This window comes from Solanum lycopersicum, chromosome 3 (assembly GCF_036512215.1).
Source record: "Solanum lycopersicum chromosome 3, SLM_r2.1".
Lineage (NCBI taxonomy): Eukaryota > Viridiplantae > Streptophyta > Magnoliopsida > Solanales > Solanaceae > Solanum > Solanum lycopersicum.
In genome coordinates this window covers 34,070,016-34,097,691 of record NC_090802.1, presented here as the reverse complement: position 1 = coordinate 34,097,691, position 27,676 = coordinate 34,070,016, and the positions used below count along the sequence as shown (strand labels likewise).

The 27,676-nt window shown below is 33.6% G+C and overlaps 3 protein-coding genes across 3 annotated transcripts; 2 read left to right on the top strand and 1 right to left on the bottom strand.

The window, feature by feature from the left end:
• The first annotated feature begins 1,198 nt into the window (after positions 1-1,198).
• Positions 1,199-5,390, top strand: LOC101250378 (receptor protein kinase-like protein ZAR1). The gene is made up of 2 exons (XM_004234795.5): positions 1,199-2,691; positions 4,507-5,390. Exons 1-2 carry the CDS (start codon positions 1,440-1,442, stop codon positions 5,142-5,144), a joined length of 1,890 nt encoding a protein of 629 aa, XP_004234843.1. The 5' UTR covers positions 1,199-1,439; the 3' UTR covers positions 5,145-5,390.
• Positions 5,391-6,911: 1,521 nt separating this feature from the next.
• LOC101250669 (ras-related protein RABA4d) lies at positions 6,912-8,810 on the top strand. Its single transcript, XM_004234796.5, has 2 exons — positions 6,912-7,589; positions 7,871-8,810. Exons 1-2 carry the CDS (start codon positions 7,363-7,365, stop codon positions 8,316-8,318), a joined length of 675 nt encoding a protein of 224 aa, XP_004234844.1. The 5' UTR covers positions 6,912-7,362; the 3' UTR covers positions 8,319-8,810.
• An 11,316-nt stretch (positions 8,811-20,126) lies between these two features.
• Positions 20,127-27,419, bottom strand: LOC101250969 (uncharacterized). Its single transcript, XM_004234797.5, has 5 exons — positions 25,272-27,419; positions 23,261-23,345; positions 22,986-23,155; positions 22,047-22,321; positions 20,127-20,643 (listed from the first exon to the last, which is right to left on the bottom strand). Exons 1-5 carry the CDS (start codon positions 25,636-25,638, stop codon positions 20,467-20,469), a joined length of 1,074 nt encoding a protein of 357 aa, XP_004234845.1. The 5' UTR covers positions 25,639-27,419; the 3' UTR covers positions 20,127-20,466.
• Between the last annotated feature and the right edge of the window lie 257 nt (positions 27,420-27,676).

Genomic DNA, 27,676 nt, shown 5'->3' with positions numbered 1-27,676 from the left:
GTTCAATATAATTTTTGGTTTAAAATAAGGTGATATAAGGTTCAATAATTTTGGTTTCGTTAAGAGACAATATTTGACTATGAATTGTTCTTAAATTCATACATCAACATTAGCATATTAGTCGGATTATCATATTTTATATTAATAATAAGTAGATTAAATAACACATGTTTTAGAAACAAAAAGTTATTCTAAATAATAAAATTTGCAAACTAATTTATTTAAATAAATTTATTAGTATAAATATAAAATATAAAATATAAAATCAAGAAAATAAACAAAATAATTAAAAGGATTTGAGGGATTATTTTTGTCTCTACCTAGATTAGCCCTATGGTATTAAACTAAGGGAAAATTATTGTACTATTTAATTACTCATCATAGCTATAATTTGCTATAATTACCACTCGCGACTAACATTATACATTAATTATGTGGGTGGACTTCAAATTTGTATAATTAGTCATGTTTGTATATGTATAATTCTCCAGGATATACAAATACATATGTATAATATACAGTTTTTAACCTATATATATATATATACAATTCACCTCTCTCCCACTCTCTCGCTCGCCTCTCTTTTCTATCTCTCAATCTCGCTCACCTCTCTCCTCCCTCTCCCAATCTCGCTTGCCATTTATACAAATGTATATGTATAATATACATTTATATGCAATTATATACGTATACAATTCACCTCTCTCCCACTCTCTGCCCTCTCTCGCTCGCCTCTCTCCTACCTCTCTCGATCTCGTTCGCCTCTCTCCTCCCCCTCTCAATCTCTCTTGCCAGATATACAAATACATATGTATAATATATAATTATTTAACCAATATACATATACAATTCACTTTTCTCCCACTTTTCTCCCTCTCTCTCGCCTCTCTCCTCTCTCTAGTCTTGCTCGCCTCTCTCCTCCATATAACATGTAGCTAAAAATTGTAATTATCAAATTGTAACTATAAAGAATAATTAATTATTTTTAAGTTGCTATATGTGAAAGTTTCCTTTAAACTAATACCACCAAATGGAAGATATTAGTTATACACCCTCTAATATCATGTAGGGTGTATAACTAATTAATGAATTGATCCAAAATTCCTACTAAACATAGTATTAAATAATATTACACTTAATATTTTGATTAATTTTTCTAATACTCCTTAGTAAACGATCCTTGAATGAATTGAATTATAGATACTTGTCTCTTGTTTGTTTACTTGATATCTCTCATCCCAAGGTGGAAACATGTGAATAGTAAAACAAAACCAAACATTATTACCTCATTTGATAATTTTCAACTTTAGCTCTGTAAGAGCCTACGCCTACCTATGTTAGTCAAAACTCAAAACAAATTCAAATCAAGTAACACCTTCAAAACCGTATCTAACAGAAGCAAAAAAACTTCAAGTGTGGTGTTGGTGATTGAAACTTGAATGATGAATGTTGTTGTAATTGTGATTCTTAGTTTTGTCACATTTTCAATCTCTGCTATATTTTCATTGAATTCAGATGGTGTTTCTCTGTTAGCTTTGAAATCTGCCATTTCTAATGACCCATCTCACTTTCTTTCTTCTTGGTCGGAGTTAGACTCATCAGCATGTCATTGGAATGGAATCACATGTGATGAAAATGACAAGGTCATTTCCATTTCTCTATCCTCAAAGAATTTGAGTGGTTACATTCCTTCTGAAATCGGAGCACTTTCTTCTCTATCTATTCTTACTCTTTCCTACAACAACTTTTCAAAACCAATCCCTATTCATCTCTTCAATGCTACTTCCCTTCACTTCCTTGACCTCTCTAACAATGCTTTCACTGGATTCTTACCTCAAGAAATCACATCCCTTGTAAACCTTAAACACCTTGATATTTCTGCTAATTTTCTTAATGGCTCACTTCCCCAAGACCTAACTCATCTTACACTTCTCACTGGAACTTTAAATCTTTCATACAACAGATTTTCCGGCCAAGTTCCGGCGACTTATGGTAAGTTTCCTGTAACATTGAGTTTAGACCTTCGGCATAACAATCTCACCGGAAAGATACCTTCAGTCGGCTCCTTGTTGAATCAAGGGCCTACTGCATTTTCCGGCAACCCTTTTCTTTGTGGGTTTCCATTGGAGACTCCGTGTGCAGAACCAGAAGCTCAAAAACCACCACCGAACCCGAACCCTAATGAGGAGGAGGTGGGGTTTGTAGGAAAAGGTAAATCGGGAAATGGGTCTGTGGTGGTTTCTCTGATCTCCGGCGTATCGGTTGTGATTGGGGTGATGTTTGTTTCAGTGTGGGTGTTAAGGAGAAAATGGAAGTTGGATGAGGGAAAAATGGGAAAAGAAAAGTTGGAGAAGGCAGAGGAGGGGCAAAAGGGTAAATATGTAGTGTTAGACGAGGGGTTTGGAATGGAACTAGAGGATTTGTTAAGGGCTTCAGCTTATGTTGTAGGGAAGAGTAGGAATGGGATAGTTTACAAGGTGGTGGCCGGTGGTGGTACGGTGGTTGCTGTTCGACGATTAAGCGAGGGGGATGTGACGTGGAAGTTGAAGGAGTTTGAGATGGAGGTGGAAGCGATTGGAAGAGTACAACATCCAAATTTGGTGAGGCTTAGGGCTTATTACTATGCAAGTGATGAGAAATTGCTGGTTACTGATTTCATCCGGAATAGCACCCTGCACAATGCTTTACATGGTAATCTCATTTCATTCTTACGTGGAATTTTCTTTACTGTTAAAGAATATTCACTCTAAAACACAAGGATAAGCTTTTAATATTAGAAATTCTGGGATAACTAGTTCTTGAAGGTGGCATTGTATTTGATATTTATGCAAAATAGAACATCAATGTCTGGAATTATTTACAACGTAAGATGTTCTTAAAGCTGCTTATGATTACTCCTTGAAGTATTCTCTAGGCACATTTAACAATTTCTGTCAAGGTTTTAAGCATCAACTATCTTTAGAAAGTATTAATGATCCCAAATTATATGCTTTTACGTCATTAGCTGCTTACCGTCCTTATCTTTCTTTTATCAAGAATAGGCAACCGAATGTAAATCATGATGAACAAGAACTAGTTTGGGGTAGTGGGGTGGGGAGGGGAGGGGAGGGGAATAATACGTGCATGGTTCATTTGTTTTTATCTAAGCAATTGGCTTTCGTGTTTTCTGCTTCCTGGAGAACATCTACGCAAGTGTTAAGCTATTTGAGACCTTTTGGGCTCCACAATTCAATATCTGTTGGTTTATTGTAATTCACTAGTTTCTGGTCCCCATTATGGCATTTTGTGCCTGTTTTCTGCTTCATGGGGAGTACATTTTATGTGGCCTTAGATATATTGAGAGAGGCTTTAAAGTTGAAGTAAACGTTTGGAAGTTACACCAAGGAAAAAAACATTAGATCTATCAATTGGATGGTAAGCTATATGTTCGATTCACATTCATTAGGAATTGAACTAAGCATGGTTACACATAAAACATGAATCGTAAGTCCGCAATTTGTGCAGAACAATACAGCGACTAATTTCTCCTTGTAACATCTATTATTGTCAAGTTCACTTTAGGATGTTGGACTTTATGTAAAAGAGACATTCAGCTGACACTGAGAAGAAAACTAATACACCAAAGGTTATTTTTACCTTCAAATTCTTTTTTAACTAAGTGGAGAAGTCCACGACGTTAAGCTTTCTGATTGGTAAATAGAAAACAAAAAAGATAATAAGCAAGACACGAAATTTCATCAGATTCCAAGTCTTGGTTAGTCATTCCCTTTTCCTTTAGTTTGTTTGTCTTGTTATTCAGAGGTGTTGTTTAATGTACGTATAATTTGTATTGTGGTTATAGAATACCTGAATAGGCAGTTATTGGACTTGTGTTAGCCTTGTATTTTGCTCTCTTTATTTTCAGAACCTTGCACTTCACAAAAACATCAATATTCATTTTAACTCCAGTCTGTTTTTCTTAACTTCAATCTTTGTGTACAAGTCTTTTCGACATAATCCTTCCCATTTTGCTCGTAATTTGGTATAGTCAATTGTGAACCAATCTTATATATACGCAAGTGGAAATGAAGATTGCACCTACTTTTGGGGTGGCTTCTTGAGAATGTGGTTCCTCTAGTTCATATTGGTAAATTTTGTCTCGACAAAATACCAACTAACCTATTTCTTGTTTTCCTTGACTCGGACTTCCATTGTTTCAAGCACATATTTTTGTACCAATTTCAGGATTTGAAGTGAAAATCGTTCTATTCATTATTCTGAAAAGTTGTCGTCAGTTTGGCATGAATCACTTTTTAATTTATCCTCCACAAGTCCAAAAATATTTTTTTTGGATTTAAAAACTTGCATTTTTCGGTAAAAAATTTCTCATGAAGAAAAAACACACACAAGTCCAAAAAAAAGAAACACACAGAGCTAATTTTTCTAGAGAACTTGGTGATTTTCTTTTTATATTGGAACGTTATCCGTGTTAATCAATCTTTTTATGTTTATTTTTTACAATTGAAGGAGGACTTGGTAATAGCTTGCCGCCTCTATCATGGGCAGCTAGACTGAAGATAGCTCAAGGAACAGCTCGGGGTCTAATGCACATTCATGAGTGTAATCCCAGGAAGTATGTTCATGGGAACATAAATTCAACAAAAATCCTTCTTGATGATGACTTGCAAGCCTACATATCTGGCTTTGGATTGACTCGCCTTGTTTTAGGCTGCTCCAAGCCCATAAACAGTAGTACGAAAAAGCTAAGTACAAGTCAAATCATAGTAAGTCCTCAAAACTCAACTTCGTCATGTACTATGTACATGGCACCTGAGGATCGAGTGCCTGGCTCCAAGTTCACCCAGAAAAGCGACATCTACTCGTTTGGTATGGTGCTTTTGGAGATTCTGACCGGTCGGTTGGCAAATGGAGGATCGGAAGTGGAGGATGATGGGAAGGGGCTTGAGAGTCTTGTTAGAAAGGTTTTTAGACAAGAACGACCCTTGTCTGAGATCATAGACCCTGCTCTCTTGAATGAGGTTCATGCTAAAAAGCAAGTTGTTGCAGCATTTTATATCGCTCTCAACTGCACAGAACTGGATCCTGAGCTTCGGCCAAGGATGAGAACAGTTTCTGATAACCTCGATCGCATCAGACTGCAGTAAAAGAAACTTGATCAATGTAAAGGCTTTCAATGTTTTGCTGACTGCCTAAAATAGTGCTGTTTAGTACTTGTGAATCAGAATTCTCAGTTTGTGTTGTGCCAAATCCTAGATTTGGTGTTTCCATTGTACTCTACTAATTCAAATGATGTAGTTCAATAGTTGGAAGGTTCTGTAAGAATTCTTGAATGCCCATTGCCCTATCCAATCTTTTGAAAATGCACTCCTCTATTCTTTCATTCCACCAAATGAAGTTGCTACCTATGTACTATTTGCTTTCTGTCAATACACAATCCCTTAAACATTGAGCAGATTCTCCAGCTTCATTATGAGAAAAAACTAATCCACCAGCTTCTCTTCTTCATTCAATATGACATCGAAATCTCCTCTCACTAGTCATGGTCACTGATCTTGACTTAGAGATATGATTAAGATTGTCCCATAGTCATAGTCTTTCTAAAGCATCACATCTTCCAAAAACACAAGAGTCTCCAGGTTCATGCCTTTTTTTTCACCAATTCTTTTTGTCAATGCATGTGTATGTTTTGCTATTTGTGATGACATAGCACTTACACCATCAAATGTCTCTTCTTAGCGTGATGATTCAATATCTTCTAAACCTGATCGGAGCCATTGTACATTGTTCTAAGAGTCCACCCCATAGTTTCTGCCCTTATGTGAGCCCTTACCACATTTTTAGTTCGAATTTGAGTGGACTCTTCAAGTGTCAACTAGGCCAAATCGCCATTTCAATATCTTGAAATTTTAAATTAAATAACTTACATAAGTTTGTTCGGTTCTTTCTTCCACCCACTTATTCGGATTCGACTTATTAAGCTTCATATGAGTTTTCTTGAAAACCTTATTATGAAGGGTAGTGCACCCCAATTCACTCCACCCCTGCAAATATAAATAGAATTTTAGCCGATATTAATCAATAAGAACTATTCAACTAATAATTTGTTTAGAAATATTTATTAGAAGTTAGATTTTAGTGAATTTATCATCACCGTTGTAATCGTTTAAACGCTCTTTGCACTTTCGGTGAACAGAGCTTTGAATTCATCTACGTTTCAATACTAATGCAATTCCTGAAAAACATGAGGCAACATCCAAGGTCCAAGTTTATCTCAGACTTTCTTCATCTAGATAGACTCGCGTTGGCCATCCTCACAAATATTGTCGCAGTGACTATATTGTACTTTAACTTTCAAGTACACATACTCTTAAAAAAATCAAGTAGCGTTAGATAATAAATAAACTAAAGCAAAGTATCCTAAAAATTAACGTTACCTTATGCTACCAAAACTTTATACTTTCTTCCACGGAAGAAATTTCGTGGAGCAGAGAATATTTAACCAATAGTGTAGCATACATCTTTGGTTCATTATCAATGTTAATGATGTACACTATTGTATTGTAGATTATCCATTTAAACTTATTTTTTAAATCATAAAAAATTCTAGAAAATACATACTTGATTTTAAACCTAGAATATTATTGATTGCAACAATTACATTTTCTCTTCTCAATTTTCATAACGGGATCAATCAGAACATGAGTTATAGAAAAACTAAAACTCAATCTCAATTGGCTAGAATCTCTTGCTAATAACATGTTGTAAAATTTGAGTAATATACTACACAAAAAGATATGGAGAGTAGAATGTAGATATCACTTTATTCGAGTGTCTCCTACATTGGTGAAGGAACAATCCTATTTAAATATTTGTGAAACCACACCAATTAATTGTCAGGATTTTCTTTTTAGAGTCAAATTATAAGTACTTTGATCAATATTTTACCATGTATATTTTCATCATATTGATATGAAAAAAATTGCATATTTCTCGTATAGTTTTTGAATATCTATCGAATTTAATTTTAAAATTAGTGTAATTACTTTTGAAAAGTGAAACATGACAAATAAAAATGCTCTAAATTTAATCATATTTATTTTACCCCAAATACATAATAAACAGAGGTTGTATTTTCTTGTTATACTCAAAAACGGTTAATGGGTGACGCAGTAACCGTTGATGTTGGCCAAGTTGTTTCTTGTCAAACATGTTAAACCAAAATATTTTGACGCAAAAGTAGAATGTTGTGATCATTTCTCTGAAACCCTAATCAAGCATCGAATTTACCTGTTGAATATATATAATAAATTTGGATAAGCGTGAATGATATGCTTGATTTGAAATTGATGTCAAAATAAAATAATGTCAAATTTATATGGAGATTACAATCAAAAAATAGATTATGTATTTAAGATTGTATTGACTGGAGATTCTGCAGTTGGTAAATCACAGCTTCTGGCTAGATTTGCAAGGAATGAATTCAATTTGGATTCAAAAGCTACAATTGGGGTCGAATTCCAGACTAAAACTCTAATTATTGATAACAGGACCGTCAAGGCACAGATTTGGGATACTGCTGGACAAGAAAGGTATGCTATTCTTTTATCTATATTATACATTCATAACCTTGCATTTTTTGCCCAGTGCAGTGCTTGCTTGTTTTTACAGCAATTTAATACATATGGTTGTTGCATTTTAATGGTGCATCTGCATATTTAGAATTAGAACATGACTAAAACACACTTGATAATTGTGGTCCTCTTTAATTCTTTTCTTTGTCAAATTAATTGGGGATCTCTATGTATGTCCTGTTTTACACTAATTGCGATTGTTGGCATACATATATAGTTGTAAGAGTACATTTTCTCAGGTATAGAGCAGTGACTAGTGCATACTATCGAGGTGCAGTTGGTGCAATGTTAGTATACGACTTGACAAAACGTCAATCATTTGATCATATGGCTAGATGGCTGGAGGAATTAAGGGGTCATGCAGATAAGAACATTGTTATAATGCTTATCGGAAACAAATGTGATCTAGGGAGTCTTCGAGCAATACCAATAGAAGATGCTCAAGAATTTGCAGAACGGGAGAATCTCTTCTTCATGGAAACATCAGCTCTTGAATCCACCAACGTTGAGACTGCATTTATGAGTATATTAAAAGAAATTTATCAAATTGTTGGCAAGAAAACTCTCATTGCAGACGAAGGTGCAGAGTACGCAAAGTCACAATCGCTCAAGGGAACAAGGATCATAGTTCCTGGACACCATTCAGATTCTGCTGCCCAAGGCGCTGGCTGCTGCATCTCCTCCTGATCTTTCCTTTTAGGTTTTTAAAAATGTTTCTGCCAATGCATTCTTTGTCCAAAACAGTGCGAGAAAATTTTTAAGCTTGTGTTTATTGTAGGAATATGAATAGATCATCTCACTTCTTTTCTTTACTATTTAGCCCCTTTGGTTGAATGACCTATAAACATACCATTTTTCCCTCTCCCCTAATTATTATTATTATCCATTAGTAAGTTGTATTGTTTCTGTAGGATTGAGGATGATATCCAAAAGTTAGAAGCAGCTGGACAGTGTGTAAAGATATGGTCAATGGTTTTAGTAATGACTGCAATATCTTGCTAGGCCACATGTTTTGTTTAGTTTTGGTTGTAATGAGCTGAGACAACTCTATAAGCTGATATATATGGAATCATTTTCTAGACTAGATTGCTTTATGTATGTAATTAAAATGAATTTGGTCTCACGTTATGTAAATCACATGTTTCAATTAAAGATAATTAGTAATACTAATATTGGATATATCGCTCTTTGCTTGTTTAAACGTCCAAAAAAAATATTTCCTAGTGATGGTCACTCTCTCTATATCATATTATATTATAAGTGAGAAGCCTCAATGTTAAAAAATGAATCACAAAAATATGCTTATAATATCATAATATTTATGAACAAAAATGTAAATATACATTAAATCCAAATAAGAGATTGTATTCTATTAAACACTATTATTATTACATATTTATCATGAACAAAATATAGATTCACACATTAATCATAATATATTATGATAATAATATTAATATTCTGAATTTAGTATTAGATACGACGAATATTGGTACAATGGAATGATATCCTCTTAAATGGCATAAGGAAATCGATAGTTTTGCAACAATTAAAATGACCCTTAGGTGTACCTCAGTTACTCCTATCGTGCAAAGGTGTAAAATTTTTCAAATGAATTATATTTATAAAATTATATTAAAGTCTAAGTAATTGATTCAATATATATAGGAGAATATGAAAATAGTTTAACTTTGATCGAAAATTTGTGTATGAAATTTTCAAAATTTTTGAAATGAAATTTATATATTTGTAAACTACGTAAAGAGTACTATAAATCACAATAATTGATAATTCAAAATATTAAAAGGATCTATGAAAAAATTACGGTCAAAGATAGACTTATTTAAATCTCGAAATGCGAAGACGGAGGGAGTAATTAATATCCATTATAATGAATCAAAAGTTAATTTACCATTTTATCCTTAAAGTTAAAGCAAATCTTCATTTAGATAACTTCTATTTACATCATTAAATATAACAAAATTCATTATCCCCTCAAATTCAATGAACCCAAATACTATATTAATGCTTTCTAAAATGTTTACTGCCATAATTTTATTTATCTCTTTCACCTTCTGTAACAAAAACGTTTGGTGAGAGTGAGGAAAGCATGGGGTAACAACAAGTAATTATGGTCAGGTCACATGCGTATAAGTTTCCTAAATTATTTTACTCATTAAATATTCTTTCTTTCATCTTCGATAATAAATGTTCTTTACCATCTTCTTAACTCTTCATTTAATAAGTTTTAATTTTTAATACTTGTACATAAGTCAGAGTTTTATCTTCTCCGTGATATTTATTCAGGTCAATCTTTCCATGTTCTTTAAAATACATTATAAAGTGCATTATAAGGTGTATTTGTCTTATTTCCATTTGCCTTTTTCTGGTTAAATTTCTCCTCCAAGAAGAGTCTATTTCAGGAAAATCCATTCCAATCGCTTTAGCTACAAATATTTACCACTTTTTGTAGTATTGCTAAGCTATCGAAATTTTCACTTTTTTTAGTATAATATGTATTTCTAAAAAGCTTATGTTGTAATAAAACACAAATTCAGATAGAAGTAATTGATCTGTGAAATCCTTTGCATATTTTACTTTAAAGTGTGGACATAAACTATATATGTTTGGAACACACATGTTCCTATATTTGATTTATGTGTTTTTGTATAGTTTAAAATTATATGGAATACACGTGCAAATACATGTCCAAGAACTAGTATATATACATATATGAGCCCTTTTAGCACTAGTCCAATATTTTTTACTTTTGGTTTCCACTTATTTGACACAAATATAACTTAGAGAGTCTGTCACAGTCCAAAAACTTGAGTCACGTTGCACTTACCAACACTACACAAGTAGGTAAGCCAATCCATAGCTAGTAACGACAAGTAGCGGGCTTAGTTGGAAGAAATCAAAATTCAAATGAACGCGCAATATAATAAGGAAATAAACAATGGAAGAGATATATAACATAAAGTAAAGATAAACAATACAAGATCCAATCCCACGACCGGGTGACGATGGTACAAGCTACTAACGCAAGTTCAAGCTCAATTTTTTTTACCAAAATAGGTAAAAACTTATCTCAAATACAACAGACTAGCCCAAATGATATACAAATGGTGATGAGTCAATCTACTATGCCATCAGCACACCCTCAATCTTCGAATATCCTAGTTGCTATACACAAGATCAACATAATCACACGGTGCTCAAATTTTCATCAAGAAGAATAAATTTAGAGTGTAATATGTGTAACGAGACAATAGGAATTCAGTAGGCATCATCGGCCGACTGAGTATGAAAATTAAATGCATAAAGTAAAGTGACAAGTAAAACAACAATAAAGATTCAGAGGACAGGAAGAATAATGATAATCCTAACGATGTAATTCAATAATATAAAAAGAAGTAGAACGATAAAGTAAAGCAGCTAACTACAACCTAGTTGTATCCCTATAAACCCAAAAGGTACTCTCGTATGCAATTAAAATGAAAATAACCCAAACGAACCCTAATAAGCCTGACAAGTACTAAGATTTGTTATACTCTTGAACTGAAATGGGCGAGTGCGGACACAAACCGAGGTGAAGCCACCTTGAAAAACCCAATAGAACTAAGATATTAGGACTCAAACTCGACTAATAGAAGTATGTCTAGACTCAAATTGCGGCTAGTAGAAATGCGCTCGAACCTTGAACTATGGCTCGCACAATCCAGATGATCCCATAACATAACGATCATCATTATAACAAAATATTGTGAATCAACACCATCCTTAGAGTTACATAGGACTCACTCTAGCTCCAAACCCAAGTTTAAATCAAAAGGATCCAGCAAGGGACAAAGTCATGACAAAACCATACCAGGACCATAGATTATGGATGAAAATCTAAGCGAAGAGTTTCCATCGATATATGGTTCACATTATCAAACTTAAGTCTTCTACATTAGTCTACAAGAAGCTAGAACCATTTGAGCTGATGTTAGATGATTTTCTAAGGCAAATGCCTCCAAATAACATTTCTATCGCAGCAACTAGTCTAACACTAGTTAAATCAAGAAAAATCTCACAACTGGTAATATAAGACATAAAATATCAACATGGAGTGATAGGTAGCAGATGCAGGGTAAAAACATGCTCAATTTCCTAAATATTTACCCAAAAATGTTAACAAAGGCAAGAACTCTATCACCTATATATGCATCATGTTATGAACCCTCTCAAAACTATATAAAAAATATCCTAATACCAAAACAAACACAATGTAAGATTGGTAAGCCATAGCCTACCTCAATGTTGATCACGTGCGCTCCGAAATCTATCAAATTAGCGTTTTACCCTTCAGAACCTTTTCCAATTTTTCTCTTTTGAAAAATATATGATCATAAAATCAATATGAAGGCTGTGACACCTTTTTAGAACTATTTGAAATTTATTAAAAACAAGTCAAAATGACATTGTGGGATCTGTGCAAGGTATCGCGATATTTACTCTACATATAGGTCTCATTCAACTCAAGGATCCTGTGCCCAAAAGATGGGCACAACCCGAGCAGAAATTGAGCAAAAATAATTCAAGAACCAAAATGGTCAAGATTTCACTATTAATGACTCAAAAAAAGGAAATTTATTAAATAAACTAGTGCAAGACTCTCCAATTGGTTTGAAATTGTTCCTTGGCCTACCATCTCCTCCAAATTCCTGTCTTAGATGGGGATTATGTTGCCAATCTGTGTTAAGAAAATCAGAAATTACTGGTTGTAATAAATCATTCAGAAACACGAAACAACTGAGATTTTTAGAACCAGTAAATAAGATGAACATAAATTTATTTGTAAAAAAGATTTAATCTGTAAAACTTAACAGAATCTTGAATACACTTTTTGATAATTTAGGAAGAAAATCAAGTCCACTGAATTCACAGTGTCCCCTTAATGAAATTATTCCCCTCTAGTATCCGAGGTTTGATTTGGAATATAACCTCCCAGGGTAAAATGATCTTAATTAGTAGAGTATAGATACCAAAAACTCAACTGTCAGCGAATCAATCCACAACAGGAAAGTACACGGAGAAAAATGTGTTTTTTAAGAAGAAGAAATATCAGAAAATTCGTTAATAAATATTCTGAAGACTGAATGGTATTTATAGGCAAAAATAATATATTCTGAAAGGTTGCAACCCTTTCAGAATTGACACAACCATTAATGAAAGGTTGCAAACTTTCAAATGGTATTGACTGTTCCTGAAAGTTGCAACCTTTCAGAACAATGGCGGGAATTTTTAATTATAACGGAATTTAAAACGGGTCACGCGCGCGGATCCGAGTCGGGTCGGGTTAACTAAAAAGTTGAAAATATTTCGGTTAATTTCTGTTATCAACTGATTAATTGAAAATAATTTTTGGCCATTTAATCAATTAAATAAATAATTAAAATAAATTTGTCCAAAAAATTATCTCTCGATCGATCATTTGCCAAAGCAAAAGCAAAAGCCGAAGCCGAAGCGAGCGACGACGGCGCGAGGGGGGTCCCTCTTTCCAACCCTTTTAATAATTAATAGGAGTGTTTATTTATTTAAACTCTCCTATTTTCATTTCATTACCGATGAGGGACTATTGCCTTTTTTATTAAAGTATTAGAGGACTTTTCAAGTTCCCAACCTTTCAAGTTCTAAACTTTTCAAATTCCTCTCATTCCCTCTATTTCCCATCAATTCTTGCTACATACCCAACAGATTAAATGGTGTTTGCAAATTTTTGTAACATCCGGTAACTTGAAATAACTAAGAATAAGCTAGAAAATCAAGAAAAAATGTTTTTGGAAATAAAAAGAGAAATCTGAAAAATTTCCAGATTTTAAAAGTGAGTTTTTGGTCATTTTCAAACGGTCGTAACTTTTGCTTAAAAGGATCAATTTCGGCCCTTTACACCCAAATTGCCCCTCCACCATATTAATTAATTAAATATTTAGGTTAATTATAATTTTACCCTTAGCCTGGAAAAAGACCATTTTACCACTAGACCCTCCAAACATAAGATTACCCCTTATTAAGTCTGGTTAAGAATCATCCGGGTAGATCTTCATATTCGGGTGCCTACATGGCTGAACCCAACCTTTCCTAGCTCAACTAACTTACCAAGTTGGTTGGCTTGGGTGTTGCAAGGGTTCAGAGGCCTGGTTCTACGTGCATCAGTCAGTGTGAACCCGATCTAATTGTAGGAGTTCCAGATACATTAAGCATTACTTAACATAGCCATTTTAGGGTTGTTACAAGCCAGTTGGCCTGTATCTTCTTATGATGAAGACGCAGGTAACCCGGATCAGCACACATCGCTTTGTTAATCCAGCTTGAGCTCCAGAGTGAGTGGTGAGCCTCCTTGCATTCCGGATGATTTTTTTATTGCTTTCTAGTCTTTCTATTTCAAAATTGTTGTGGGGTCTGTCCTAACATTCATCAGAGTAGTTTTAGAGGCTTCATAGATAGATTTTGAGAAGTCCAATTGTGTCTCTTTATTGAGAATTTTTTCCATTTCTATATAATTGAGTTAAGTTGCGTCTTGCGCTGAGTTGAGTAAGCCAGACCAAGGGTTCGCACAAGACTAACAATGGTCATTCGTGCCGGACACGACTAGGGTGTACGCTCAGAGTGTGACAATTTTGAGAAGCAGGACGAACATTTCGATGTGTGGGCGCTCGCCATTAATGATAATTTGGTAGATGTGCATATTATTGTTGTAGACTGCACATTTAGAAGGGACAATATAATATTGTAGTCTTGCATGGGATGATAGTTATTGAGTTGAGATGGTGCATATTGATAAAGCGGATCTCTTGGAATTTTTTGTATGCTTGACGCAACAATTGTTACATCCTCTTTCATTTTCTTTCCCCCAAGACTTTTAGAGCCTGTTTGGCTCAGCTTAAAAGCTGGTCAAACTGACTTAAAAGCTGGTTTTTGAACTTATTTAGTTGTTTGGCAATACTCAAAATAGCTTATTTTAAGTTAAAAAAAACTTATTTTAAGCCAAAAGTTAAAAGCTGGGGTAGGGATGCTTTTTTTTAGCTTATAAGCTGTTTTAAGTTGACCACATTTTTATCTTTTTGTGCTTAATATTTTTATACAATCTCCAAATTACCCATATAACCCTAACATTTCTTTCTTCCATTTTTCCCTTTTCACGTTTGACATAACAACTTCAGCACTTTTATCCAAACACATAACTGCTTATTTTAAAAATAAGTTTCAGCACTTTTAAAAGTACTTTTTTAAAGCTGCTTTTATTAAGCCCATCCAAACGGGCCCTTAATCTATTTTAATCACTTGTGTCTTGGATTTCAAAGTAACTTGACTTACAATATTTCCAGACATGATGTCACTTTTCACCATTTCACCAATATAATTTCCGTGATTCTTTTTCAACTATGAAAAGTAAATAATGAAAGTGGTCGACTTTTGTATAAAAACATTAATTATTTCTAGCTTAACCCTAGTACCTTGCTCCCTCCACCTAATTAAGATATTTATAAAAAAATTTAGTGATATTTCTCCTCATGTTGACACGTGAAGTATGATCTGGAAAATGTCAATGTTATATTGGAATTGTTGAACAAAAACATTGATTCAAATCATCCCATGTATGTTAGTTAGAAATATCTTGATCTATGAACCAGAGACAATTTTCACCTAACTTTCCCTAAAATAAGGTATGAGAAATTATTCTTTGCTTCCAGCCTCTTTTAGTTGATTACAGTATCTCTTTAAATGAGCTACAAGATCCTCATGACCATTATATTTCTTAAACTTTGAAGTTTTATAGCCGTCAGGCAAATGAACATGGGAAATATGCACAGATAACTGAATGAGATGACGTTGTGGTCTCTATATAGTTCTTACAGTCTGTTCCAAGCTCTTCAGTTTTTAGTCATTTATTCATGTTCATCATTATTAACAATTTTCTCATCTTCATTAGGGGAACTATACTAATAAGTGTGGGGGTAAGAACCTGATATTTTGAGAGTCAGTTCAAGGGTATAACCTCGATCATGTTAACTTTATGTGGAAAATCATTGCTGGATTTTGGTATCAGTGTAGTTGTGGATCTGTATTAGTCGTTGCATTGTGCATGAGGAGTGGATTACTTATCATAGGCGTATCGTGGAAATTCCAGCAACGTTGAATGTGTAATTATGAGCCAAATTCGGATGGATAGATTGAATCACTTGTCGATACTTGGATAGGGGTTGAAATATTTGTATTTAGATGCTCACAAATAAAAGATGGTGGAGCTTGTCCGTTCATCCAATCTTCACATATTTAAGCCATTTGTTGTCTCAACATCCTTACTTCCTCTATTGACATTGATTCTTGTAAAACCACCTGATTTTGGACATTATCATTATCTTACTCTGTTCCTTTTTTGCGAGTCATTTTCGCTTTTTCCTTTGACCTTGTATAGTATGGATGTGATGGCAGTATAACCACAAACCAACCAACTTTAAGCTAACTTTGTGCATGTATAATAAAGCTTAATAAGATTAGACATCCTTCAATTAAAATCACATATTGTACGTCATGTGTATACATGTCCTTTATTTATAGAATGAGTTTAGAGAATCTAATGTTTAATCCTGACTTGCTCAACTATATTCATTTCTTAATTATTATTCCTTAATTGTTTACTTTTTAAAAATGATTTGATAATGCAATGATCAAATTCATTTAGAATTGTGTACGTGAAAAGGTTGAGAACATGAATAAGATCTTTGCATAACTTTATTTTTACTAAAACTAAATAACAAAGCTTATTTTTCTTTTCTTTAAGATAAAATCTATTGTTTTCTTGAATTACTATAAGAAGTGTAAGATAATCCTATTTCTAATCTTGAACTTCCAGATTAATGATTTTGATTAGTTGGTTTAAATGAGGAATTCGAAAAACTCCAACATTACCTCTAAAGATCAAAACTTTTGTTTTTTTTTTCTTTTTTGATACTTAAAGAAGGAAAGGACCCTTCTTTTTTTTGTATTTTTGAATAAAGATAGTGAATAAACTTATATTTTTTTGGATTTTGAAAGAGGATTAAGTTTTTCTGAACTCTTAAACTTATATTACCAAATCCATGAAGGGACGCCTACATATTTTATCAAGGTTAGAATCAGGTATACATAATTATCAAAACATTTAAACAAACTTTTTATTTATTAATTAATGTGAATAAAAACAACTGAACATAAAAAATTATTCAACTAATCAACAAAAAGATTTTGACCTACAAAAAGCCCCAAGGATAGGAGCCCATGAAACAAGGGAAAACATAATTAAACAAAGGGAATAAGACTAACTGATCAGCAATCACAATCAGTTCTTCTGATCAACCGACAAATTGTTCGTTAAGAAACTACTAAGACCATCTTCAATTCACCTCTATTTTATTCTCCATTCTCTATATTTTGAGAGTAAATAGAGAATTATCACTCCAACTCCTCTTTATTTTAGTCTGTATCCATCATTTTTTAGATAAGAGAAAGTAGTTCTCCAAATTCGGGAAACTACTATTCACACTTTTTATTTTACTAGTATATTATTATTTCTATTATATTGTAATGAACATATAATGTCATTGACTAAATATTGAATATTCGTAATTCTTTTTAAATGAAATATGATATAATAAAAAAATGTATTTTATTTAATATATACCATTTTCATTTCGAATTAATAATATTTTAATTTCCATCACTAATATAATTTGGAAGTCTCCGGGTTGAGCAATTTTAGCTAGACATAAAAAATTAAAGATAAAAATGCTTATTTTTAACTCTGTAATGTGTTAATAGAGCATTTATGAGAGTAACGTAGTAATCTTGAAAGTTGAATATTTATATAATGTTTATGTAATTGTGTTTCATTAACGCTCACTTTTATTTGAATTGTCCATTAATTTGTATATAATATAATATTTTATTGCAATTTATATTATTTAAAAATTTATAATAATGCAATTTTTTTATTAAATAAAAAATTTGAAAAAATAAAAGATTATATCACACGAAAATTATGTAAAATAATTATTTGAAAAAAATAGAATAAATGATTCATATTATGAAATAAGAAAATAAGAATAAAATAGAAATAATAATAATATAATTGTAACACCTCGAATTTGAGAAAATAGAAAAACGCAGCTTTCCAGGTGTTAGTGCAAGAACCACGAAGACACTGACAGTCCGTGGTCTGACACACGGTCCATTGTTGGGCACCAAATGTTTATGGTCTCTGATCCCGCCCACGGTCGACCAGGATGGTCCGCGGTTGAACCTACGGACCGTAGGTGAGGGTCAGCAACTAATTAGAGGGAAACAATTGTTGAGTCAACTTCAAACGGTCATATATTTTAGCACAAAATTAATTAGGTGGCCCATGACCTATCAAATGAGTGATAATTGAATCCTTTATTCAACGCCACCGAGTTTGCAAAAATTTCATCTCTGAGTAAAAAGTTATGCTCGTTTTAGTAAAGCCATGTCGGGCAGAGCTTGACCAACGACTCCTACCGACGGTTGGTAGGTCAACCGATGTTCTATCAATCATGTAGTAGGTGGCACTCGTTAGATTTAAATCAGGATCATTTTGGTCCTTTTTCCTAGCATTTGACAATTAAACTACGTCGTTTGATGCCTAAACTACGTCGTTTTACTCAGTTTAAGCCTAATAACTTAGTCAAATATACCTAAAACCTTTATTCACCAAAAATCATCCAAACATAAAGCAAAAAGGAGAAGAAAGAAGCATCAGTTTCCCAAGAACAACAAGAGGGTTTGCTTCAAGTTTCAGCCCCGAAATCGAAGGATTTCTTCGTAGATTTCTTCACCATATATGTGGAATTTCACTAGTGGTTCCTTTCATCCACTAGGTCCCTAAAAGTCAGTCAGTTCCTTGATTCTCCATATCTTGTATATACATAGAGTTTCTAATTTATTGTGATTTAGCTGTTGTAGTATCCTAAAATCGAAATAGTTTGTTTCTTGGAAAGTTTGCTTAGTTCCTTGTATGAAACTTAAAATCCTTGTTGTATATATTCTCTTAGTTCACAAATTATACTTGATAGGTTAATTAAACAGATAATCATGCTCTAGATTTTGAATGTCATATTATCAATAAATAAATGTTGCATTCTCATATGCATGTCAGTATTTTGAGCTATTTAGTATTTCAATCATATACATATTTAGTTGGGAGCCAATAGACTTAGCACTGAGTTGTACTAGGGTTTAACGTACCCTCATAGTCCTAGAATTATGTGCCCATGTAGGATTATAAGTCCCATCTGTTGGACATCAAATTTAGTGATCACACAATCTTGCCTTTATACCCGTGACAAGGTATATTGGGCCTTCTCGATGAGGTGTATACATTGAACTCCACGTTTAGATCACGTGATTTTATATCAGATAATAATAGCTCCTATAGCCATACTTTCAGTGCATTTGACCAAGTCTCGGTATACACTTTAGCATTCAGTTCAACAGGTTATTTTCATGATTAGTTAATGTTTCAGTATTTACATTTTTGCTCAGCTATGCTTTGTTCAGCTTATATGTTTTGTTCAGCTTAGTATTTCTATGTTGCATGCTTAGCATATTCTAAGTACTGACGTAAACTCTACGCTACATCTTTGCATGATGTAGGTTCAGGCACTCAGCCCCCAGATTGTGCTTAGGTCGAGTCTCGATCCATATTTCAGCAGCTTTAGTGATGAGTCCTCTTACTTCGAGGACAATAAACATGCTTTCCACTTAGTCGTTTTATTCAATGTTTCAGTTTTTTTAGAGTTGGCTGGAGGCATGTCCTAACAACTCAAGTCAGTTAGAGGCTCTTCAAACATAGCAATAGAATCAACTTGAATAGTTAAGTTCATCTTTCAGTTGTTATCAAACTCGTAGTATGTTTTATACATTTAGATTAGTTGAGTTTTTCCTCACTTTCAGTTATCCATTGTTTTAGCTTCTGATAGTACATGTTTTATTCGGTTATTCTTAATATGCTCGATATATGCCAAACACAAGATAAACTTGGGTTCACTCGTAATCCTAGGTCCCGTGTTACGTCAACGGGGTAGTCTCGAGGCGTAACAATAATATTGACGAGAGAGAATAAGATATTTTTAAAGAGTAAAATAGAGATTAAATTGGAACTGATAGTTCGAAAAAAATAGAATTGATTTTTCGAAAAAAAATAGAGAACTCTATAATTAGAGGATAAAATAAAGTATATGATTAGAGATGCCCTAATACAAACTTTAGGTACCACGAGTGATACACTGACATACCTAATTAAAAGGAACCACAACAGTATATTTTGTGTAATCCATTAAGTGAAGTCTACAAAAGATACAGTATATGCAGATCTTAACTTTAGTGAGTCAAAGAATGATAAGCCCCCACCTCAAAAGAAATATATTCGACACAAGAAAGTACGGAAAGAAATACACACAAAAGAAAATTGTATAAAACAAGTATAACAAATATTAAAAATTAAACTACTACCATACAAATACAGTACAACAAGTATTAGATAAAAATTATAGGTGGAAATTTCACCAACGATACCTTATCTGTTTGACAGCTCTCAACAAAGACTGTACTTTGAAGTAACACAACAACACGGAGAAGCAATGAATGAAAACTTTTCCAGCACCTTTTCATTTTCCAGCAAATGCTTAAATATCAACTGTGGCCCAGTGAATCTACTATCAATTTCATTTGAGAATTAGAGGCGAAGAACACATAATAATTACATGGTGTATTATTCACAAATATGGGAATATCACAGAGGTGACTCCTTCCATTTTAGCCTGTTAAGACTATCCACTATCGCCCTGCGAAATGAACCATTGTGGAGAAGGAAGGACGATACATGCCCTCCTCTAACCCATCTAACTTCTGAGCCAGGCCAAGCTTTTTCAAGTTCTAGCACCGAGTGCCTTGGAATATAGCCATCATCCTGAAAAAAGAACGGTTAATGAGATTTCCTGTGGTTACAAACCCTTGATCAATAATTAAATGAGAACTGTGAACTACATTTAGATAAAAGCAATGAATGTTTGCCTGAAATGCTACGTTACATTCAAAAGTTTCCTTTTTAAGTATATCGGTTGTTATGTAGAGCTTTTTCCAGACAAGGTAATACAGAGTACTTAGGGGTCATTTGGTAGTTGGTAAGAGTTTTGTAGGTACTAGTAAAGTAGAAATTGGTTATGAGTGAAGCCATGTATTATTTTATGCAGGAATGAGTTAACTTTTACATATATTAGTTATTTCACTTTTTATCCTACATAAAATAACGCATACATTCTCTGATAACTTATACATGTATTAGTTATGTGTGTTTTAAAATTGTCAACGAAACGTTGTACATGACCCTTTAGGGTTCCCGTGCTCAAAGGAAAGATATCATGTTTGTTCTTCAGTTGGAGCCATATGTGATTGAGATTTGAGGTCATAAGATAAAATTAGACTATAACAAGAACGAGACACTTTTCATCTTTGAAGGTATGGCTCTTCAAAATGAGGAAACTCAATGGGCATCGCACCAGAGCACAACACCACTAAATCAAATGATTGTGAAGTCCAAGCTCAAATTGCTAGCATAAATAGTGGTTTAATGCAAAAGCCGACAAGGTAGCTCGGGAGGGAGCCTCATGAGATGGAAGTCTCAACTCTTATATATGGTTCCATAAGAAGGAAGAATCTACCTGTTGGCGCTCTAAATAGTAAGCTAAACACCTTTTCACTGTGGCCATCTTAGACTCTATCATTATCATAGGGGTATGCTCTTCAAGGAGAAAAAAAGATCAAGATGACATATTACGTTTAGATACTTATAGCAACCCGATTGACCTTTCCACTGTGGTCATCTTATCTTAGACTCTTACATTTTCACAGGGGTATGATACCTTCAAGGCGGAAAAATGATTAAGATGACACATTAAGCTTGCATACTTCCTTTACATTAAGAAATAGAGATGTCCTTCTCTATTAGGAAACAACCTGATATTGGTTTTAGATCAAACTGCTGAACAGAAAATTATACTCTAGTGGAAAGGAACTCTGCCCCACTGCTCGCACAGATGAAAAAAATGTGGAATCCAAAATTTTGGTTCGACACTGGTTTTGCTGATATTTCAAAAGCAAATCAGTAATTCTGCTACTAAACAAACATTAGTTTGGATACCGACATGACAAAGAAGTGTGAAGGAGCAATGGTGAGAATGGACATCTGATTAGCAGGAATAAACATGCTTGATATGGAATTACACATAAATCGGAGTAAGAAGGAGCAATCAAAATGCTCCGGGCCCTCCTCAAGTAAACCATACCATGCAAAGAGTGAGATCTAGCACTTACTGTGGCGGCAACAAATATTACAGCACTGGGATCTTTTGGGATTGGAAACCGTGTAACATCGGTGAGAGACAACACATTTCGCATCCGTTCTTTCACTTCGTCAAGAGTCATTGAAGCCTCATGCATGGAAAGATCATCTCTCAGTGCTTCCCATGCAGTGGCATGCTTTAGTATTCCTTCACAGAATGCCACAACAGCGGAATGTGGAGAGAGAAAAGGGAGTGTAGCAATAGGTGTTGGGTGCAATGAACCAACCATAGCAGCATGTACTCCTCCTAGATATCATCGAAGAGAAAACATATTTTAACACAAGGTTCCTTGAAGAGACGTGAATTTTATGCATGTTCTATCCAATACGTACTAGATAAACTACATTCATGTGCACAATGGTTGGATAAAAAATGTGGATATACTCCTTTATTAATAGTATACATCTAAAAGTAGGGGGAACCTAATAGCTAAATTTAAGAAACCAATGAGGAAAACAGTTATACTTTTGTTTTGATAATTAACAGGTCATACGGCATAACATGCAATTATCCAAAAAAAGGAAGTTTTTTATTATTCCTGCAGCGACTGCAAAGCCCATTCTACCATCTCCTCAACAACAATTCTTTTGACAGCTTCAATTTACTGTGACTCAAAAAATTTTCCCAACACATACAACATTTTTACACTTTTTTCTAATAGGATCAGTTTCAACTGTTAAATGCACTGCACACATAAAACTTAAACCACTAAAGATCTTAATTATCTATTTCACACACCATCACTGACAAAAAAAACAAAATGATATTTTTCAAACTGGATGAACGAGTCAAACTAGGTTGAATTGTTCAAAAGACCAAATGATATAATCATCTTTAAATGCATAAAAAAATGGTGATTTTACAAATCATAAAAGCTAGAATTTTTCAGTGGAAGCTTATTATGCCTTACCCATGCTAAGTCCACATATACCCATCTTCCCGAAACCCGCTTCACAGTCCAACCAATGCAAAAGACAACGGGCCTCTTCAATGGTGGCTCGTCCTAATAGCAGAAGGTCACTAACACATAACAGCTTTGACCCACGCTGCAGCAATGGACGTCTTTTTCCATAGAAAGGGCTGCAGAACACGGAAGGATATTAGAATAAGAGAAATGTATACAAAGAACCAAAAAAAATCAAAAAAAAAAAAAAACGAAGACATTACTCTGGAATTAATGGTTACCTCTCTAGCACCATAGTTGCTATATTTTCCTTCAGTAATGGACCACCAAGACGCAATCTTCGCTCAAAAGTATGATCTCCCGTACCTGCAGATGGCAAAAACTAAAAAAATAAGAACTCAACAGTGCAAAGGCAGAGTTGGTTAGGATAATGACATTACCAGCAATGCATTGTCAACGGTTCTCGATATGTAAGACAAACCGAAAAAAGTTTGGTCATTTATTCTCTTTTTGTTTTTAAATATTGAATAATTTTTGCATAGTTGTGATTCATCTGTTTGGAAGCAGCTATATCTTCTATTTGAAATCTGTCCAATCAGCAGATGATAAAAGAAATGAATACTATTACATTATAATAGGACTATATTGTGACAAGAAAAGGATAAAACTAATTTCTTCAATTGAAAATTGCTTTGTCAGAAAGCTACAGTAAGTTTTGCCTCGTCATTCAAGGGTTTGTTGAAATCTTAGCAGATGATGGTTTCTGTGTCTGTACAGAGCTGGTATTGTTTAGAAAATTAATAGGAGTTGGTTAAAGGATAATACAGTATAAGGGAGCATAATATAATGCAGTACATTCAGGTTGACTCCTTTCGACTCAACAAGGCACAAGATTCAGTTGCGGCTGCCATGGAACAGGTAGTAGATGACAGGATGGCAAGGTTCAAAACAGACCCCCAGCAGATGACAGGGTGGCAAGGTTCAGAACAGACTACTAGCAGATGACAGGGTGGCAAGGTTTGGTATTAACCTGGTGTCCATATGTTACTGCTGCCGTGTAATTGGTAGAAGACCAAGAGGAGAAACAGCTGAGCACATTTTTTATTCTGACAGTTTGCAGAAAAAATCTGGCAATACTATGCAGAGGGCTGGGCATCAACTAAAGGAGATCCTCCCTAGGAAACATCGTATATGCCTTCTGGAACTTCAAATGCAGAAACTTCATAGCTCCTTTCCACTTTAAGATCATGCCACCTATCATTCTTTGGGAGTTATGGAGATCCAGATGTAGTGCTAAATATGATGACAAAGATCTCTTCTAGAGTAGTTCTACTACACTTATTAGCCTCAATATTAGTCAGCTCACTGAACTCCAGTTACTCAATTATCCAATCCCTGATAATTGGAATGGTATCTGTCAACTGATGGACTTGAAACTTCTGGAACATATTTCTATTGCAGTCTCTTAAATCAAATCTCACTGTCCCTTCATAAAGCTTAATACAGATGGTTCTTGTATTGAAGGGAACTGTGGAGGAGGTGGGGTGGTGAGAGACAAGGATGGCACGTTTCAATGGCTGTTTGTCTACCACTTGGAAGAGGGAACAGTGATCTGGCTGAAGCTGAATCATTTCTTTGTGGTCTCAATTGGTGCACTCAGAATGGTCTCCACATGGTATTTGGTGAAACTGATTCCCTCCTGTTGCAGAGCTGTATTCAGGGTGCATGGACAAGTCCTTGGATAACTGAAGACATTGTGAATAAGATTAAGCTCTTGCTGAAATCCAACCAAGTCACTACCAACCACTTCTTTATGTAAGTCAACAAAGTTACCGACAAGTCAGCATCCCCGAGCCGCACCACTGATAATAGTGGTATCTATTCTAACTTTAATGTGTTGCCAAGACAGAAGAAAGGCCTGATAGATGGAAGCTTCCATATTTCCAAGTCAGCAGGAGAGGTTGAAGCAACAGTTGTATTTCCACTTGTTGTATGTACTAACTTGTTTGCTCAATAGTGAAGAGTGGTTCACCAGCATCTCATTGTTTTCAAGAAGGTAAGGTGTAGCCACCTTCAAATGTATCATGACTTGGTTGATTAAAAAAGAAAGTTATAAGTCAAACATGACATTAGAAGAGACTGAAACACCTAGGATTTGTTTTGTTCATATAAATAAATGAATAGCACAAGCAGATAGAATTAAATAAAACTAAAAACAGAAACCAAATGTAAAAATGAGCATCTATGTATCACAAAGAATATATGAATTAATGAATCAAATTAGTAACTAACCAGCAAGATGAACGACACAGGCGGTCTTATGAGACGGGGTATATTTGGGGGTGAGGAAAGCAACCCTTGCAATGTGAGACTCTGGAGGCAATGCAGTAAGCAGCTGGTGATCGCAAGGAGTCTTAAAAAAACCTTCTCTAAGAGTAGCAGTTTGAGATTCCCAAACAGTTTTCCAAACAGGTTGTACCAATGTGGGAGGCCAATTCTGTTCAGGGAACAATTGCTTAATCATTTTTTCTAAAAGATCAAGCTTTGTACCTCCCCATCCTCTTGAAAAGAAAGGTGGGCTTAGTTTTGTTCTGTGAACAAACGCACCATATACATGATCCAATACATAATGGAGCATTCCAATATTCACTGTCACCATCTCAATCAAACCCAAACCCAGATAAGATAAAGATTCAATTTTAATATGAAATAAATATGTAAAATCCCAAGTAAACCCACCCGCCCTTTTATCTTAATTAGATCCAAGATGTAATTTCACCTAAAAATCAAGAAAAATCGCAAGTGAAAAGCCATTACCTAGAAATCACCAACAAAACAAATAGAAAAAGGATAAACAAAAGGGCGATTGATATATTATATAAGATAAAGAGCGATAGGATGTTTGAGAATCGGATCTTGCGCAGAGAAACAAACAACAACAACAACAACTATGGTCTATGCTATGGGCGGGGGAGAAACCAGCGTCGCATTTTTTTTTTATCGTGCTTTGGTTTTACTTAGGTCAAATATATAAACAGATGTCTAAATTTGTTAGGTTTTTTTCTTAGGTACTTTAATTAAGTCATTGTCCTTCGTTTTCTTATTGAATTATTAAACCATCTACAATTTGTTCCGTTTAAACAAACACGGTTGTCTGGTGTGAAATCAGATTTATAAGGGGTATTGATAGAGGTTACATATGTTGTTTCAGAACTCATTAGTCAAATTGATAGTGAAAATATTCGAGAATAGTTGTGTTTTATTTAAGTCATTTGAACACATTAGAAAACAAATGAGAGTAACACGGTTTGTCTTAACATTCCTTCAATCAAATCATTATAATTCGAACATAATTGAAGGCATTTACAATATAAAAGCCGATCAAAATCAACCAATACTATTTTAAAGGAACAAATTATTGCTGGTTCAATGATTCAATAGGAGAATGACGTAGTTGAGGTACCTAAGGAAAAAAACCCATTAAGTTTAGAAATCTGTTTATGTATTTGACCTTTTAACTTAATAGTCAAAATTAGTGCTACTGAAACGAGATCATATTTTGGTAATTCGCTCAATTTTTATAGGGTCTCTTTGGAAGCCACTCGATAATTGAAGTTGATGTAGTTACAATCTGTTTGATTGCCACATTATAATTGCATACACGTCCTGTTTGAATGCAATAGTGTAATTAAATATGTTCTCTTTGGATGCACAATTGCAATCATACATTTTAATAAATCTTAAAAATAAGAATTAATTATTTAAATTTTTTATACTAGACGAATAAAAAACTTTATAAATGACGTTGAATTAAATATTTAAGATATATGTTCTTTTTTAAAAATATATTAATTAATAAACATATTTTTTTAGTTACTAATATTATGAAAAAAATAATTGATTTATTTTTACAAATTAAAAAATATTTAATTGAATTGATCGTAACAACTAAAAGTATGAAGTTTCTACGAACATCGTGAAATGCATATTCGATAAAAAAGAATAATATATAAATAAAATATTATAAATTATAAAATGTTTTGACACAAATATAATCTATCAAGTCTAATTAAAAAATGATCTATAAATTCAATATTACTAAAACAAATGAATTGGAAATATAACATAAGTACAAATTCAAAACAAAAATTTAACATTATACTCTTATAAAAAATTTCAATATACTTATTTTTATTTCTTCTTAATAAAGAAATCATAAGTCTATAACCTTACTTAACTATAAATTTTATTTTAATTTAAAAATTAAAATACAAATAAAATTATGCTAATGAGAAAATAAGCATGGTATAAATAAATAGATAATACAAGAAAATTACATAGAATCATGTAAGGCAAGGTTGAGAACATAAGAAAATGAAATATAATAATATTAAATAAAAAATAAATTTGTACAAAATTCTAGAACAACAAAACTAAAATAAAAAATTAAATAATAAAATTAAAAAAATTAAAACAAAAAAATAAAAATAGAAATTAAAAAGTAATCAGATGGTAATTACACGATGTAATTACCAACAATTCATAGGATTTGATGACTCAATCTTCATATTAGGGAAAGGAGAATGAGGTGAATTGTAAAGTGTAATTACACCCTGCCAATTACACCAATTACCCGCTGACCAAGTAATTGCTTGTCCTTCCAACCAGGACAACAATGTAATTACACCAAATCCAAT

Coding starts and splice junctions, on each gene's coding strand:
- LOC101250378 (XM_004234795.5), top strand. CDS start 1,440: ATGATGAATGTTGTTGTAATTGTGATTCTTAGTTTTGTCACATTTTCA. Junction 2,692..4,506: donor CCTGCACAATGCTTTACATG/GTAATCTCATTT, acceptor TTACAATTGAAG/GAGGACTTGGTAATAGCTTG.
- LOC101250669 (XM_004234796.5), top strand. CDS start 7,363: ATGTCAAATTTATATGGAGATTACAATCAAAAAATAGATTATGTATTT. Junction 7,590..7,870: donor GATACTGCTGGACAAGAAAG/GTATGCTATTCT, acceptor ACATTTTCTCAG/GTATAGAGCAGTGACTAGTG.
- LOC101250969 (XM_004234797.5), bottom strand. CDS start 25,638: ATGGTGACAGTGAATATTGGAATGCTCCATTATGTATTGGATCATGTA. Junction 23,346..25,271: donor CTGTGTCGTTCATCTTGCTG/GTTAGTTACTAA, acceptor TGCCATCTGCAG/GTACGGGAGATCATACTTTT. Junction 23,156..23,260: donor GCAACTATGGTGCTAGAGAG/GTAACCATTAAT, acceptor CGTGTTCTGCAG/CCCTTTCTATGGAAAAAGAC.